The sequence below is a fragment of the Fukomys damarensis genome, unplaced genomic scaffold, assembly GCF_012274545.1.
Source record: "Fukomys damarensis isolate Sample0158 unplaced genomic scaffold, DMR_v1.0_HiC HiC_scaffold_17, whole genome shotgun sequence".
Lineage (NCBI taxonomy): Eukaryota > Metazoa > Chordata > Mammalia > Rodentia > Bathyergidae > Fukomys > Fukomys damarensis.
The window spans coordinates 46,778,766-46,792,851 of record NW_022900929.1 but is presented as its reverse complement, the minus strand read 5'-3'; the positions used below and the strand labels follow the sequence as shown (position 1 = coordinate 46,792,851).

Here is a 14,086-nt window from a genome sequence, read left to right as displayed (position 1 = left end):
CCCCCAAAAAACCAAAAAACATTTTTAACTGGGGAAAGCTTTCTGGACTTGAATTCAAAACAGAATTCTAAGTTTGTTACACAATCATGTGCAGTTCTGGATGCGGGTACCCTTGGTTGCACCAGAGGACCTGAGAGATGATATAATTGAAAATGCACCAACTACACACTCAGAGGAGTACAGTGGGGAGGAGAAAACATGGATGTGGTATGTCTCCTTTTGCTGCTGTACCGGGGCAAGGGGTAAGGTAAGGGGAAGTATGGGTGGAAACAGGAAGGTCTCCTTGAGTTATGATGATAGGAGAGCCATATTTATTTGACAATATTTTTCTGTATTTGACTGGACAGGTGGCACAATTTCCGGACCTTGTGTGACTATAGCAAGAGAATTGCAGTAGGTAAGTCTGAGGATCCTGGTATAGGTATGATCTCTCATGAATAAGAATCAGTAAAGCCCAGCAGTACGGTGGGGTGGCACATGCACGTAATCCCAGCACTTTGGGAGGCTGAGGCAGGAGGATTGCAAGTTGGATCCCAGCCTGGGGAATTTAAGTGAGACCCTGTTTTCAAAATAAGGAAATGGAAAAAAAAGGATTGGGGATGTAGTTCAGTGAGAGGGCCCTGGATTCATTTTCCAGCCCAGGAAAAATATGAGCAGTTTCACATATACTCAGCATTTTGACTATTTTCCCTATGCCTTATTCTACTTTTTTTCTTTTCATTTGTTTATTTATTTATTTATTGGTGCCATCGATCGAACTCAGGCCCTTGCACTTGTGAGGCAGGCGGTGGAACCACTAAGCCAAATCTCCGGAGTCAAATCCCCGGACCTCTTTTCTTTTTTGAGACAGGGTTTTGCTGTGTAGTTTAGGCTGAACTCACTATGTAGCCCAGGGTGGGCTCCAACTCTCAGTGAGCCTCCTGTCTCAGCCTTCTGAGTTCTGGGGTTATAGGCGTGTGCTCCCAGGCCCTGTCTACCTTGTTCTTAAGAATAGGAAACAGACCTTATGCAAAGGAGCAAGAAAGACCTTGCCTGACAGTGGTTGACAGGTCTTTCTCTTCCCTTGTGTAGCTCTTGAAATTGGGGCTGACCTCCCATCTAATCATGTCATTGACCGTTGGCTCGGGGAACCCATCAAAGCAGCCATTCTTCCCACCAGCATTTTCCTGACTAACAAGAAGGGATTTCCTGTTCTTTCTAAGATGCACCAAAGGCTGATCTTCCGGCTCCTCAAGGTAGGTGGAAGGGTTCTAAACATGGTCCGGCTATTTCTGTTATTTTGGGTATGATGCTTTCTCCCCCCAGTGGTCTGGCTATTCCTGTTATTTTGTGTATAATGTGTTTCCTCTGGTTTCTGGAGAGCAATTTCAGGAAAGTTGGGTGTCTTGAGAACAATAAAGCAAATGTCAGTAGGCACCCCAGAAACCTGTCAAAAGGAAGAAAACTCAAATTTGCAGATTTTATTTTAGAAGTTACAGCAAGGATTCCTGTGGCCTCTGAGTTAGGATGATGCTCATATTGTATTAGAAGGCATTTTACATTCATGGAAGGCTCAGGCTCCTTTTGTTGGTTTGGGGGCATATACTCAGCTGTTGTTCCAGGCCTTATTTTATGGTAGGGGTCTTTGTGCATGAACCATAATACAGTATCCGAGAATCTTGGTCCAGGGCTGGGTCTGATGGTCTGACTTCTCTTGTAGTTGGAGGTGCAGTTCATCATCACAGGCACCAACCACCACTCAGAGAAGGAATTCTGCTCCTACCTCCAGTACTTGGAATATTTAAGCCAGAACCGCCCTCCACCTAATGCCTACGAACTCTTTGCCAAGGGCTATGAAGACTATCTGCAGTCCCCACTGCAGGTGAGTTTGCAGTACACTGAGATACAGGAGGCAGGGTGGGAAACACCTCTTGAGAGAAGATGTCCCAAAATCCTACTGAAGCTCAGGAGAAGGTAGGAAGGTTTTGTTTTTTGTTTTGATGGTACTGGGGATTGAACCTAGGGCCTTCACACTGAGCAAAATCTCCAGCTCTTTTTTTATTTTTGAGACAAGGTCTCATTAAGTCAGTAAGTGGCCCAGGCTGGTCTTGAACTTGTACTACCTTGCCCAGCTGACAGTGAGTTTCTGATGTACTGATGCATTGTTTTGATAGGAACTGACTGTCCTACTTTGTCTTTTCCTCCCATTCATCAGCCACTGATGGACAATTTGGAGTCTCAGACATATGAAGTGTTTGAAAAGGACCCCATCAAATACTCTCAGTACCAGCAGGTACAGTATTGGGCCAGCTTGGGAAGGTACACAGGGCCTGGATAACCTTGGGAGTTGGGATTCTAGCCATGAGGTCTTTTCTCCTTCCTCCAGGCCATCTATAAGTGTCTGCTAGACCGAGTACCAGAAGAAGAGAAAGATACCAATGTCCAGTGAGTGCTTTCCCTGCAACCCCAGGGAGTTGTGTGCCTATTTCTTGATATGCTGAATATGCTTGACTCTTCCCCTTTCTTAGGGTACTGATGGTGCTGGGAGCAGGCCGGGGTCCCCTTGTGAATGCTTCCCTGCGGGCTGCCAAGCAGGCTAACCGGCGGATAAAGCTGTATGCTGTGGAGAAGAACCCAAATGCTGTGGTGACGTGAGTAGGAAGGAACCTGCCTGCTGGGAAATTTGTCCCTGTTGCCCGTTTTCCGTAACATCGTTTCTCACCTGTACGATCTCTGTTTCAGGCTAGAGAACTGGCAGTTTGAAGAATGGGGGAGCCAGGTGACAGTAGTGTCATCAGACATGAGGGAATGGGCGGCTCCAGAGAAAGCAGACATAATTGTCAGTGAGCTTCTGGGCTCCTTTGCTGACAATGAGCTGTCACCTGAATGTCTGGATGGAGCACAGCACTTCCTGAAAGGTGTCTTCAGGGTGGGGTGTATAAAGCGGGCAGCAGGCTGGGAGAAGGTTCCAGGGTCTAGGGGGTGATGGTTGGACTTGGGTCAAATCATGACTTTGCAAGCTACCACTCCCTGCCCTTGAGGGGAGGAGAGTAGAGCAGATTCTTTACCTGAGGACTACGGACTCCCTGAGCTTGCAGATGTACCTTGGGCTTAGCTTTCATCAGGAACTTTTGTGGAACTTTGTGACTTCACACACAAGTTCAGAACCACCAGATTAGAATACCTAATGACATTTCCATCAACAAGTCTCATAATGACTATATCATGTAGTTGATATTGTAGCCATCTTTGCGTTAAGTACACTGTTATATTCACACAGGGTCCAAAGCCTGCCTCCGGACTTGCCCCATTATTAAAATAAACACATGATTGAGTATCTTAGGTTCTTTCAGTTTTAATCTTCTGTGACTGCAAATTAAGCTAGCAGTGAAATCTCCCATGAGAGGAATTGGGAGCAGACTAGCCTAGGAATGTGACAATATCAAGCTGTCTCTTCCTGCTGTGCCTTTGCCAGCCTTGGCCGGTTTCGATGTGGGAGACATGAGTTTTTTCCTCCCTTGGGAACTAATCCGACCCCTGCTCTGCAGATGATGGTGTGAGCATCCCAGGGGAGTACACTTCCTTCCTGGCTCCCATCTCCTCCTCCAAGCTGTACAATGAGGTCCGAGCCTGTCGAGAAAAGGACCGTGATCCTGAGGTAAAGAGAGAGCGTCTCTCTGCCCGAAAGAAGTACTTTGCCTTTAGTCCTATAGCTTTCTTCCACTAAAGTGAAGGAGCAGTGGGCGGGGGGAGTGGTTGAAGTGAAACTGTTTTCTTCTTTTTCTGTGTCTTTGGGGCTTGAGCTTCTTTCCCTGGGGAAGTGGGCGTCCTGTCCGTTTTCTGCAGCTCTCCTTCTCTTTCTCCCCCTCTCACTCGGGACAGGCCCAGTTTGAGATGCCTTACGTGGTACGGCTGCACAACTTCCACCAGCTCTCTGCTCCCCAACCCTGTTTCACCTTCAGCCATCCCAACAGAGGTAGGTTCCTGCATGGCTGTCCTCTCTGACTAGCGAAGTCTGAGCTCACCCGCCTGCTTTCTCCCACTGCTCTTCTGAGTCTGCCCTAGCTAGGCTTCCATTCCTGGACCATGCTCACGTTCTACCAGGTTGTCCAGGCTTCTGGCCCCTCATCCACCACCCAGTTCTTTCTTGACAGATCCTATGATTGACAACAACCGCTACTGCACCTTGGAGTTTCCTGTGGAGGTGAACACAGTGCTTCATGGCTTTGCAGGCTACTTTGAGACTGTGCTCTATCAGGACATCACTCTGAGTGAGTCGCAGTACGGAATGGCAGGGTCCAAGGGTGTACAGCCTGGGCAGCTTGTGTACATGTGTCATTTAGGTTCAGGGGGAGTTCCAGAGTCTGTGGGGACCTTCATTTTTTCATTGTTTTGTCCACACAGGTATCCATCCGGAGACTCACTCTCCTGGGATGTTCTCATGGTTTCCCATCCTCTTCCCCATTAAGGTAGGAATTACCTTTAAGACTGGGTGAAGGAGTCAGTTTTGCCATTGGTGCTCTGCCCTTCCTTCCTTCCCCGATGGTGATACTTGGCTATGACCCATATTCTGCTCCTTGGTGTTGGGGTTATCTGCAGTTGCCTCAACGTTTCCATTCTCTGCTTTGAGCAGGAGTCATCTTTTAACAGCTCTGATCTTCTCTTTTTCCTGTGTAAATCTCTGCAGTGCCTTCCCAGTGCTCTTTGGAATAAAGGCCAGAATTTGCAGCATCTCTGCTAATAAGAATTAGTATAGTTTTGCCTGCCTTTTTAGCTGCTATTCTGTGGCTCCCACTGCCTCAACCCTGTAAGCCTTCTTTTGGTTCCTGTATTACTTGGGACTTTCCTGCCTCAGGTTTCCCACATCTCTGCTTTACCTGTAAAGTTCTTTGCTCATTTCTCCACCCAGCTAAGTAATCTTTCAGGTCTCCTTGAACATTTCTGCTGTCACATAAACTTTCCTTGACCTCCTAGCCAAGGTTAGCATTCCCTTTCATAGGTGTTTTCATGGCACCCTGTACATATTCACAGCACCCAGCGCACCTTTATTTGGTCAGTGTTTGATTGTCTCCTATTGATAGATTTGATACGTGTGTTTGTGGGCTGGAGTAGTCTCTCATGTATTTCATCTACACCTCCTCTAAGTATTGCTCCATCTATCTCATTAGTTCTACCCTGAACCTCCCTGTCTTCCTTCTTACAGCAGCCCATTACGGTACATGAAGGCCAGACCATCTGTGTGCGATTCTGGCGATGCAGCAGTTCCAAGAAGGTCTGGTATGAATGGGCTGTGACAGCACCAGTCTGCTCTGCTATTCACAACCCCACAGGCCGCTCATATACCATTGGCCTCTAGGCCTGTGTGCAAGGGTCTAGAGCCTTGGAAGCAGCTTTGGGCTCTGCCTAGCTAGCACAGAAGGTGCAGTACACCTAAGGGTGCAGTACATCTGTGAATCCCTTTGCCCATCAGAGAGGAGCAGTCCAGTCTGCTTTCCTACCTTACATCAAGATGGGCAAAGGATAAGAATTAATTGCGGGGCTCAAGCCAGCACTCTACAAAGTGGGCCAGTGTGTAAGGAATTAGTGTTGGATCTGGAGCTGCATCAACAGGCACTCAGCCTTAAGGACTCCGTAGAATAGCCCTGAAACATGTGATTGAACGATCTTCAGCCCTTTCCCTGCCCTCCTCTGTCCTTGTTTTGATGGTTTTGCATAAGAGGAAATACAAATAAAGTGAAGTTATGGCTCTTTCCTGCACTACTCTGCTGCCCCTCGCCTCCTTTTCCTCACCTCACTTAGATCCCAGGAATGTTATTCAGATCTGTGTCCTTAGCTAAGATCCAAAGAACCTAGTTTAAGAAACAGAGTATGAGGGCCGGGGATTTAGCTCAGTGGTTCTTCCACCTGCCTCGTCAGCGTAAGGACCTGAATTGGATCCCCAGTACCAAAAAGAAAAGAAAAGAAAGAAACAGTGAGAGGCTGGTTGTGGTAGCTTCTATCTGTAATCCCAACACTCTGGGAGACTGAGTCAAGAGAATTGCAAGTTGGATCCCAGCCTGGGTGACTTAGCAAATCCTATCTCAGAATTATATTTTAAAAATATAATGGGCTAGAGATGTAGCTCAGTGTGAATCCTGGATCCCCACCCTAGTACCACCAAACAATGATAACAAAAACCAAGTGAGACCTGGAAGTGTAGCAGAGTGGCAGAGTACTTGCCTAGCAGGCCTGAGGCCCTGGGTTCCATCCCTGGAACCACACTACACACACAAACATGTAATTCTTGGACTCTTGCATCCAGGCTTTTCTGACCAGCTTCCAGTGAGCTATTGTCTTTTAGGATCCATGGTTAGGCTCTGGGGAGGAGACACCAGAGAATTGTGATAGTGAAACCAGCTTCCCTTCGGAAGAGAAACTTTCAGCAAGAGGCTACCTATTTTATTTGAATAAAATCACAACGGTGGACATAGTGGCATACATTCATAATCCCGGCCCTTGGGAGGCTGAAGCAGGAGGATCACAAGTTTGGGCAGCCTGGGCTAGATGTGATAGGGTGTCTCAGAAAAACAAAAACAAAACACCACACAGGATTAGTCTTAAATACTAAGATCATTAGTCCAACTTCCATTTTGCAGAAGGAAGTCTGTAGAATGATGTATCAGTACATATGACAACTGGAGCACAGGTCCTCCAACTAACCAGTGAAGCTTTTGTCAGCTATATTTGGCAGATGAAGTCTCTAGGAGGGGGTCTTGGAAACACTTAGAAAATGAAGGTGGAAGTTGGGTGTGGTGGCGCTCACCTGTAATCCCAGCACTCGGGAGGCTGAGGCAAGAGGATCGCCATGAGTTCAAAACCAGCCTGGGCTACACAGTTCCAGGGCAGTCTGAACTAGACAGACCCTGTCTCAAGAAACCAAACCAAAACAAAACAAGGTGGATATCAGTTCTTTCTGGTTAGTGGTCAAAATACTACGCTACCTAAGAAACTCAATTTTACCCTTGAAGTGGGTGGTATATGGGGAACTGATTGAGCTGAAGGTATGTAACCTCTGGGACCAGGTTCTGTGGCAGATTAGTCTGTGAGAAGACTTTCAGGTCCCAAGTACTGAGTTCAGCAGGCGATGGTCCAGAGGTTTGGGTACAGAACCTGCTCAGAATGGGGATGTGGAGTTCCGCATTCCCCAAGTGAAAAAGCGCAACTGCTCTTTACAAAGCCGTCTCTGGAAAGAGCACGTACTTGGCAAATCAAACTAGGAACAGCCAAAGATGTTCTTCATCCTTCTTTGGCTCTGCTCAAAGCGTTGAATCTGGAGTGGGACAAGTAGGTCCTTCACTCTTTTTTTTTTTTTTTTTTTTTTTTTTTTTGGTACTGGGGAATCAAACTTAGGACCTTGCACTTGCGAGGCAGGCAGCGGAACAACAGCTAGAACCCCTGCCGAGGTCCTTCACTCTTGTTTGATCCGGTTTCTCCCGCCTTCCGCAATCACTTAACCAATGGTAGGAGTGATGGGCGTCTACCAACTAAGGCTTTCACCTTTGAGTGTGAGGCATTAACCAATCAATGGAAAGTTGATTGTTGTTATGTTCTTAAACTACCTTCAGTTTTGAGGTGTTTGTGCCCTAAGAAACACTTGAGTTTAGCTCCACCCACAACTAGGATATAAGCCAATGAAAACTTGTATTTTGGAATATTGCGCCAAAAACGCGGGTATAGAGCCAGCGCCTAGTGCTGTGGCGCATGCGCAGATTGCGAAAGGCGCTGGAAGATAGTGGAGGTTTCGCCATTTTGCGGGAAGAGGAGCAGCTCCGGCTGCAGTGCTGCTTTCACAGCTGAAACTGTAGGAAATAGCTGAACTTCGCGCCCCCCCACACACCTAAAGGAACTGAGAAAACCGGAACTCCCCCTGCGGGGACCCGGAACTGGTGAGAAACCCCCAAACCTTGTCCCCCTTACGTCACCTATGTATGACGTTGCTGAGTGGCACCTCGCCTGACGTCACAGGCAAAAAACTCATTAATAGAATCAGGCCTACTTTTAAAATTAAAAACAAAACACGGGTTTTTGCTTATTGTGTTCTGGACATATTCATTATCTAAATGTAGCCCACCGAAAGAACTTTAGAGTTAGGCATCCTCCTATACCGATAACGATGCAGCTTCAAGGATGCCAGTGGCTTAGATCTTTTCCACTTCCTGCAGCGTCATCCCTAAAGTCATCCCTATTGGAGAGGGAACGTCGACCGTTTGCAGTTTGAGAGGAAACATGTGCTTTCAGTCACCTGTGCCACCACTCAGGCAGATGAGGGAATTGAGATTTCTTATGCTGGGCGTGGTGGCCGCCGCTTGTAATCCCAGCACTCTGGGAAGCTGAGGCAAGAGGATTGCAAAGTCGAGTCCAGTCTGGGCAAAAACACCCTGTTTTTAATAACAGTTTTTTCCCCTCTCGTTTTCACGTACCCTGAAAACTCACATTCATTGTGTTATCCTCACCAAAAAAAAAAAAAAAAAAAAAAAAAGTTAAAAGACTTTTAACTTTTTCAGACATAGATTTCTGGAGGTATATGGTGAGGCCATATGGTGAGGTATATGGTGAGGATTGAGTACTGAGATGTTGGTTTGGCAGAGAAGATACCAGTAAATTACTTACCGGATCATTTCATTTTATTTTTTATTATTTAATTTTTTATTATTTACTACTCAGGACCTTGTCTTTGCAAGGCAGGCACGGCGTCACTAAGCTAAATACCCAGCCCTATTTTTGGAACTCGCTATGTAGTTCAGGCTGGCCTTGAGCTCACTATGTTGCCCAGGCTGGCCTCCAACTCAGCGATCTTCTTGCTAATACTTGGGAGGCTGAGGTAGGAAGATCACCCCGAATTTGAGGCCAGGCTAGGTTACATAGGGAGACCCTGTCTCAAAAAAAAAAAAAAAAACCCAAAAACAATAAAGAAAAAGAGTAATCTGGTTTATTACACATGGAGACAGCAGTCATGCAGGCAATGTTTTTGTTTTTTGAGTTAAACATGATCTGACTTTTTTTTCGTGTATAGACATCTACATTTATTCAAATACAGTCATTTCCCCCCATGTTTTCCTTCTATTTTCACTTTTCTTGTCCCTTTCTCTTTGGTTTTATTTTTCTCATTGTTATGTTCTTAATTAAGCTACCTTCAGTTTTGAGGTGTTTGTGCCCAGCTCAGTGAGTTCACTCAGGACATGGTGCCCCCATCGCCTGTGGGACTGCGGCGTTTTGTGAATTGTTCCTGAACTTGGGTGGCAGTGGACTTCACTCTTCTTTGCCCCTTTGGCAATAGGGTTTATGTGGTGGGTTGGGTTTTAGGATTACTGATGTTAAAAGTCTAAGCACAGCCAGCCATAATTGTAGGCTTCTAATATAGTTTTTGGAGCAGGGATGAAAGAATATAGTGTATATATGGATGGGATGGAATGGACCTTAACCCATTAATTAGGACATAAAGAGAATTTGAAAATTACTGGCCTTCGAGGCATGGTGGTGCATGCTTGTAATCCCAGCACTCACCAAGCTGAGGCAGGATTGCCCTGAGTTTGAGGCCAGCCTGAATTACATATGAAACCTTGTCTCAAAAAGAATAAATAGGACTAGGGATTTAGCTTAGTGGTGCCATGCCTGCCTGGCAAGTTCAAGGTCCTGAGTTCAATTCCCAGTAGTGGAAAAAAACTTTAAAAATAATCTTGTGAGTCCACTGCCATATATGTACACCATTGTTGACAGAAATGTTATTATATAGTGTATGACTAAATATGTATTTGAATAAGATTGCTGACTTCTGAGTAAACATTTCATACATAGAGTTTATCTCTAGAGAATAGAAAACTTGTAAAAAGTTTGGTTTTTGCTGTGTTGTTACCCCTGGTATGTAGCTTCACTTAACAGTGACTGATTCTTTTATTTATTTATTTATTTATTTATTTTTTGGTACCAGGGCTTGAACTTGGGACCTTGCGCTTGCAGGGTGGGTACGTTGCCCCTGAGCTATATCCCCAGCCCAACAGCATGAATTCTTGAGCCTGGTGTGATTTGTATGCCTATAATCCCACCTCTGGGGAAGCTGAGACAGCAAGGTGGCTGAGAGTTAAAGGCTAGCCTGAACTACATAGTGTTTTTGTTTTTATTTTTCAAGTACTGGGGTTGGAACTCAGGACCTTGCTTTTTCAAGGCAGGCATGGTGCCATTGAGCTGGAGCTAAATCCCTGGCTGTTTTTGTTTTTGGAGACAGAGTCTCAGAAGTTCAGGCTGGCCTTGAACTCTCTACGTAGCTCAGGCTGGCCTTGAATTCCTGGTGACCTTCCTGCCTCAGTCTTCCAAGTGCTAGGATCACAACGATACGCTACCACATCTGGCAACAAAAAAAGCAGTTCAACCAAAAGCATTTATTTAGAGAGGACTAGGAATACTGCAAAAACTAATTCTTAGAAAATTTGTGTAGATTTAGCAGTTAAAATGAGTGAAAGGAATATTTTGAAGGTCCAGAGGTTTTTTATTTTTTTAAGGGATATAGCCATTTATTATTCAGCAAAAATATTGACTTTATACAGACTTTTAAATCATTTCCTTTTTTATCTTATTGAGTTTACTGGACTTTGTAAGTATACAGTACAGTTACATTCATCATTGGGATCTTGTACCCTTACATTTATTATTCAGCAAAAATACTGTCTTTATATAGATTTTTAAATCATTTCTTTTTTTTTTTTTTTGGTACCGAGGATTGAACTCGGGTCCTTGCACTTGCAAGGCAGGCCACCGAACCGCTGAGCTAAATCCCCGGCCCTCAATCACTTCTTTTTATCTCATTGAGTTTATTGGTACTTTTTAAGTATTCAGTACAGTTACATTCATCATTGGGATCTTGTACTTTTTTTTGAGACAGGGTCTCACTATGTACTTGAGACTGCCCTGGAACTTACTATATAGCCCAGGCTGGTCTCGAACTTGCAGCGATGCTGCTGCCTCAGCCTCCCAAGTGCTGGGATTACAGGTATATGCCACCACGCCCGGCTGGATGTTGTACCTTTACATGACAGGTCTTGGTTCTCATTTTTTCCCCTTGTCCCTGCCCTCCCTTCACCCCTTCCTCCCCTCCCCATTTACAAACATTTTATTTCCATTTTTTCAATTTCTCTTATTTTTTTTCTTTCCCTTATTACCTTTCCCCTACCCTTCTCACTTTCCCTATACCGTTAGCCCTTTTCTTCCTATTTCACATTGTCAGTTATCTCATTAGGATCTTATGTACTATTATAGTTATAGTGCTTCACAAGCACAAGGTGCTGAGTTTGATCCCAGTACCAAACAAACAAAAAAAAAGGTGGGATGAGTGGGAGGTTAGCTCAGTGTAGAGGCCCTGGTTTCCCCAATACTTCAAGAAAATAGGCTCTCTGCTTTTTGGCTGCCACTCATTGAACATGTTTTCTTCTCCCATCTTGTTTTTGCCTTGGAAATAGTCAACCATGGATTGAAACTGGTGAACGGGACATTTCTGTTATCCAACATCCTGAGAATGGAGAAGCAATTCTTACACAGTTTTCAAGGACTCAAGGAAGAAAGTTTAAGATGACTTATCACACCACTTGCTTCTACTGGAGAAGTAAAGGAGCCAATTGAAAACTCCTAAGGGAAAGGAAACCAGCCAGTATTAAGCCAGAGAAGAAGGAAAAGGAAAGAGAAGTAGATAACTCAAAAATCATAAAAAGAAGCTGACCAACTTTGACGACAACTGTAGGATGAGTGAAAGAAAAGAAAGAGACGAGTCAAAATTGACTCCAAGGAACTTGACACTGGGCATGAGTGGACAGTGGAATTAGGAATATAGAGTTTGATTGAAGTCTGAATTGTAATGTTAGATTCTGAGAACCTATCTTCAACATAAAAGTAAAATGCAGAAAGAGAACAAGCACAGAAAAAGGGTAAGATTAAGACAAAGGAAAAAAAAGGTACAAAGGTACCTCATTTTCCAACTTCAAGGTAGATTTTCTTTTTTAACTTTTCCCCTTCTTTGACTGTTTTGGGCCTAACAGAATCACTGAAGGGAACACTTCACTGAGCCTTTCAAACAAGATTCGTATGAGATTAAGATTCAGAGAGGTTAACATGTGCCTATGTAAAATTATTTAGTGGAAGCCATTAGTGTAAAACCACTTAAACAAAACCCAAAGACCTTTTCATAGTAATTCAGATGCCAGGAATGAAATGTTTGCATGGAAGCTTTACAAATTAAGTAATGAATATCAGGTTTTTAAAAAGAAAGAAAGAACCTGGAAATAAATAATATCTAGCCTATATCTAGATGCCCACCAGATGTGAAGACATGCTCATAGGCAGGGCTGTGGGTAGGTGACGCAATCATTGGTGTGATACAGGATTATAGGAACAATAACTGGGTGTTGGATTGCTGAAGAGGGGAGCCCCATCTTCAGTAGCTGGATGGAATATAAAAAGGTGAGGAAGGCTACTGCTTCCTGCCTGCCATGTTATGAACGGTTTTTCCTCTGCCGTGCTACCCTGCCTTGGAGCCAGCCAACTGTGGATTGAAATTTAGACTGTGAGCCAAAGTAAACCTTTTCTCATTTAACTTGTGGATGTCAGGTATTTTGTCCTAGCAACAAGAAAATAAGAGCTGAATTTGTTTCATTTTCCATTTCTTTTTGAGATACACTCTTGCTTCTATCTCAGGCTGGCTTTGAATTTAGAATCCTCCCATCGCATTCTCCAAGAGCTGGGAGTGCCAAGATTTCAGGTGTGTACCACTACTCCCAGTCCTTTTATTTCTTTTAAAGTTAGGTTGTAAACCACATGAGAGGGAGGGCTGATGATTTAGCTCAGTGGCGCCATACCTGCCTAGCAAGCACAAAGTCCTGAGTTTGATTCCTAGTACTAAAACCAAAAACACCAACAAAATAAAAATATGAGAGAGAAGTAACCTGGCTAGAACATTAGACTGAGTCAGAAGACCTATGATCAAGAGGTCCTATGAGCTATATGACTTTGGACAGTTCACAAAACCTCACTTTTAAAGATCTAAATGGATCATTCAGCTGGGCATGGTAGCATATGCCTGCAATCTCAGTACTTGGGAGCTGAGTCAGGAGTATTGCCACAAGTTTATGGCCAGTCTGTACTACATATTCGTTTAAAGCCAGCCTGAATTACATAGCAAGACCCTGTCTTTTAAAAAAAAATCTGGATGAATGAATCAGACATTATCTGCTTTCAGCATATATTGCCTTTGATTGGTAAGTAGATAATAAGGTTGTATGTGCTACCAAAGGGAGCCTGAAATGTGAGGTTACTGTAAGATATTCACTAGATTTTAGATAACACCTATTTAATTTTGTCTTGATTTCCAGTTTAAGCCTTAAATTCAGCTCCAAGTACTCTTTTCCAAGAATCCTCTCTCTATAATGTGCCCAACGCAGTGCCTAGCAATTGTAGGTACTATCAGTGGTGGGTGTAATTATTTTCACTTACCAAGTCATCATATCAGGGTGTGGGCTCTGAGGGTAACCAGGAATTGCATCAGTAGATGGTATATTAGCTGCTTTAAAGAAGATAAAGCTTTTGTGGCTATGAAAAGTGATTTTGTCAGCCTCTTTGCATCATTGATGTGTATGTAATTGGTGTACAATAAAACTAAAGTGTACATTCTGGGGGTTTTGATATGTATAAACATCCATAAAACTGTTACTCATAAAGGGGTTTTTTGATGCACTTTTAGAATCCTTTCCATCTCCACCACCTGCTCTCCTCTAACCAGGTAACCACTGATCTGCTTTCTGTTACTATAGATGAGTTTGCATGTTCTAGAATTTTATGTATTTATTTATTTTTTGGTACTGGGAATCAAACTCGGGTCTTTGCGCTTGTGAGGCAGGTGGCAGCACCACTGAGCTAAATCCCTGGCTCTAGAATTTTATATAAATGGAATCACTTTTGGTCTGATTTCTTTTACTCTGTATAATTATTTTGAGATTTATCCATGTTGTATCATTAATTCCAGACTAATAATTTTTTTTTAATGGAGCTTTTCTTTTTCTTTTTCTTTTTTTTTTTTTTTTTTTTTTTT

General features: G+C 43.8%; 1 protein-coding gene and 1 long non-coding RNA gene across 3 annotated transcripts in view; both read left to right on the top strand.

The window, feature by feature from the left end:
- The window catches only part of Prmt5 (protein arginine methyltransferase 5), an 8,943-nt gene extending 3,194 nt beyond the window's left edge, over nt 1-5,749 (top strand). For both annotated transcript variants that reach the window (XM_010637797.3, XM_010637798.2), the window contains 13 exons: nt 95-207; nt 348-397; nt 1,072-1,235; nt 1,700-1,861; nt 2,195-2,272; nt 2,366-2,424; nt 2,508-2,630; nt 2,722-2,897; nt 3,528-3,637; nt 3,862-3,955; nt 4,134-4,250; nt 4,384-4,448; nt 5,183-5,749. In XM_010637797.3, coding sequence (XP_010636099.1) covers nt 95-207; nt 348-397; nt 1,072-1,235; nt 1,700-1,861; nt 2,195-2,272; nt 2,366-2,424; nt 2,508-2,630; nt 2,722-2,897; nt 3,528-3,637; nt 3,862-3,955; nt 4,134-4,250; nt 4,384-4,448; nt 5,183-5,335 — 1,464 coding nt within the window. In that variant the 3' untranslated portion in view covers nt 5,336-5,749. The remainder of the gene's footprint in view (nt 1-94; nt 208-347; nt 398-1,071; nt 1,236-1,699; nt 1,862-2,194; nt 2,273-2,365; nt 2,425-2,507; nt 2,631-2,721; nt 2,898-3,527; nt 3,638-3,861; nt 3,956-4,133; nt 4,251-4,383; nt 4,449-5,182) is intronic.
- A 1,784-nt stretch (nt 5,750-7,533) lies between these two features.
- Nucleotides 7,534-13,693, top strand: LOC117286539. The gene is made up of 3 exons (XR_004517714.1): nt 7,534-7,904; nt 11,469-11,930; nt 12,697-13,693. It is a non-coding gene; the product is annotated as an uncharacterized LOC117286539 (long non-coding RNA).
- The last annotated feature ends 393 nt before the right edge of the window (nt 13,694-14,086 follow it).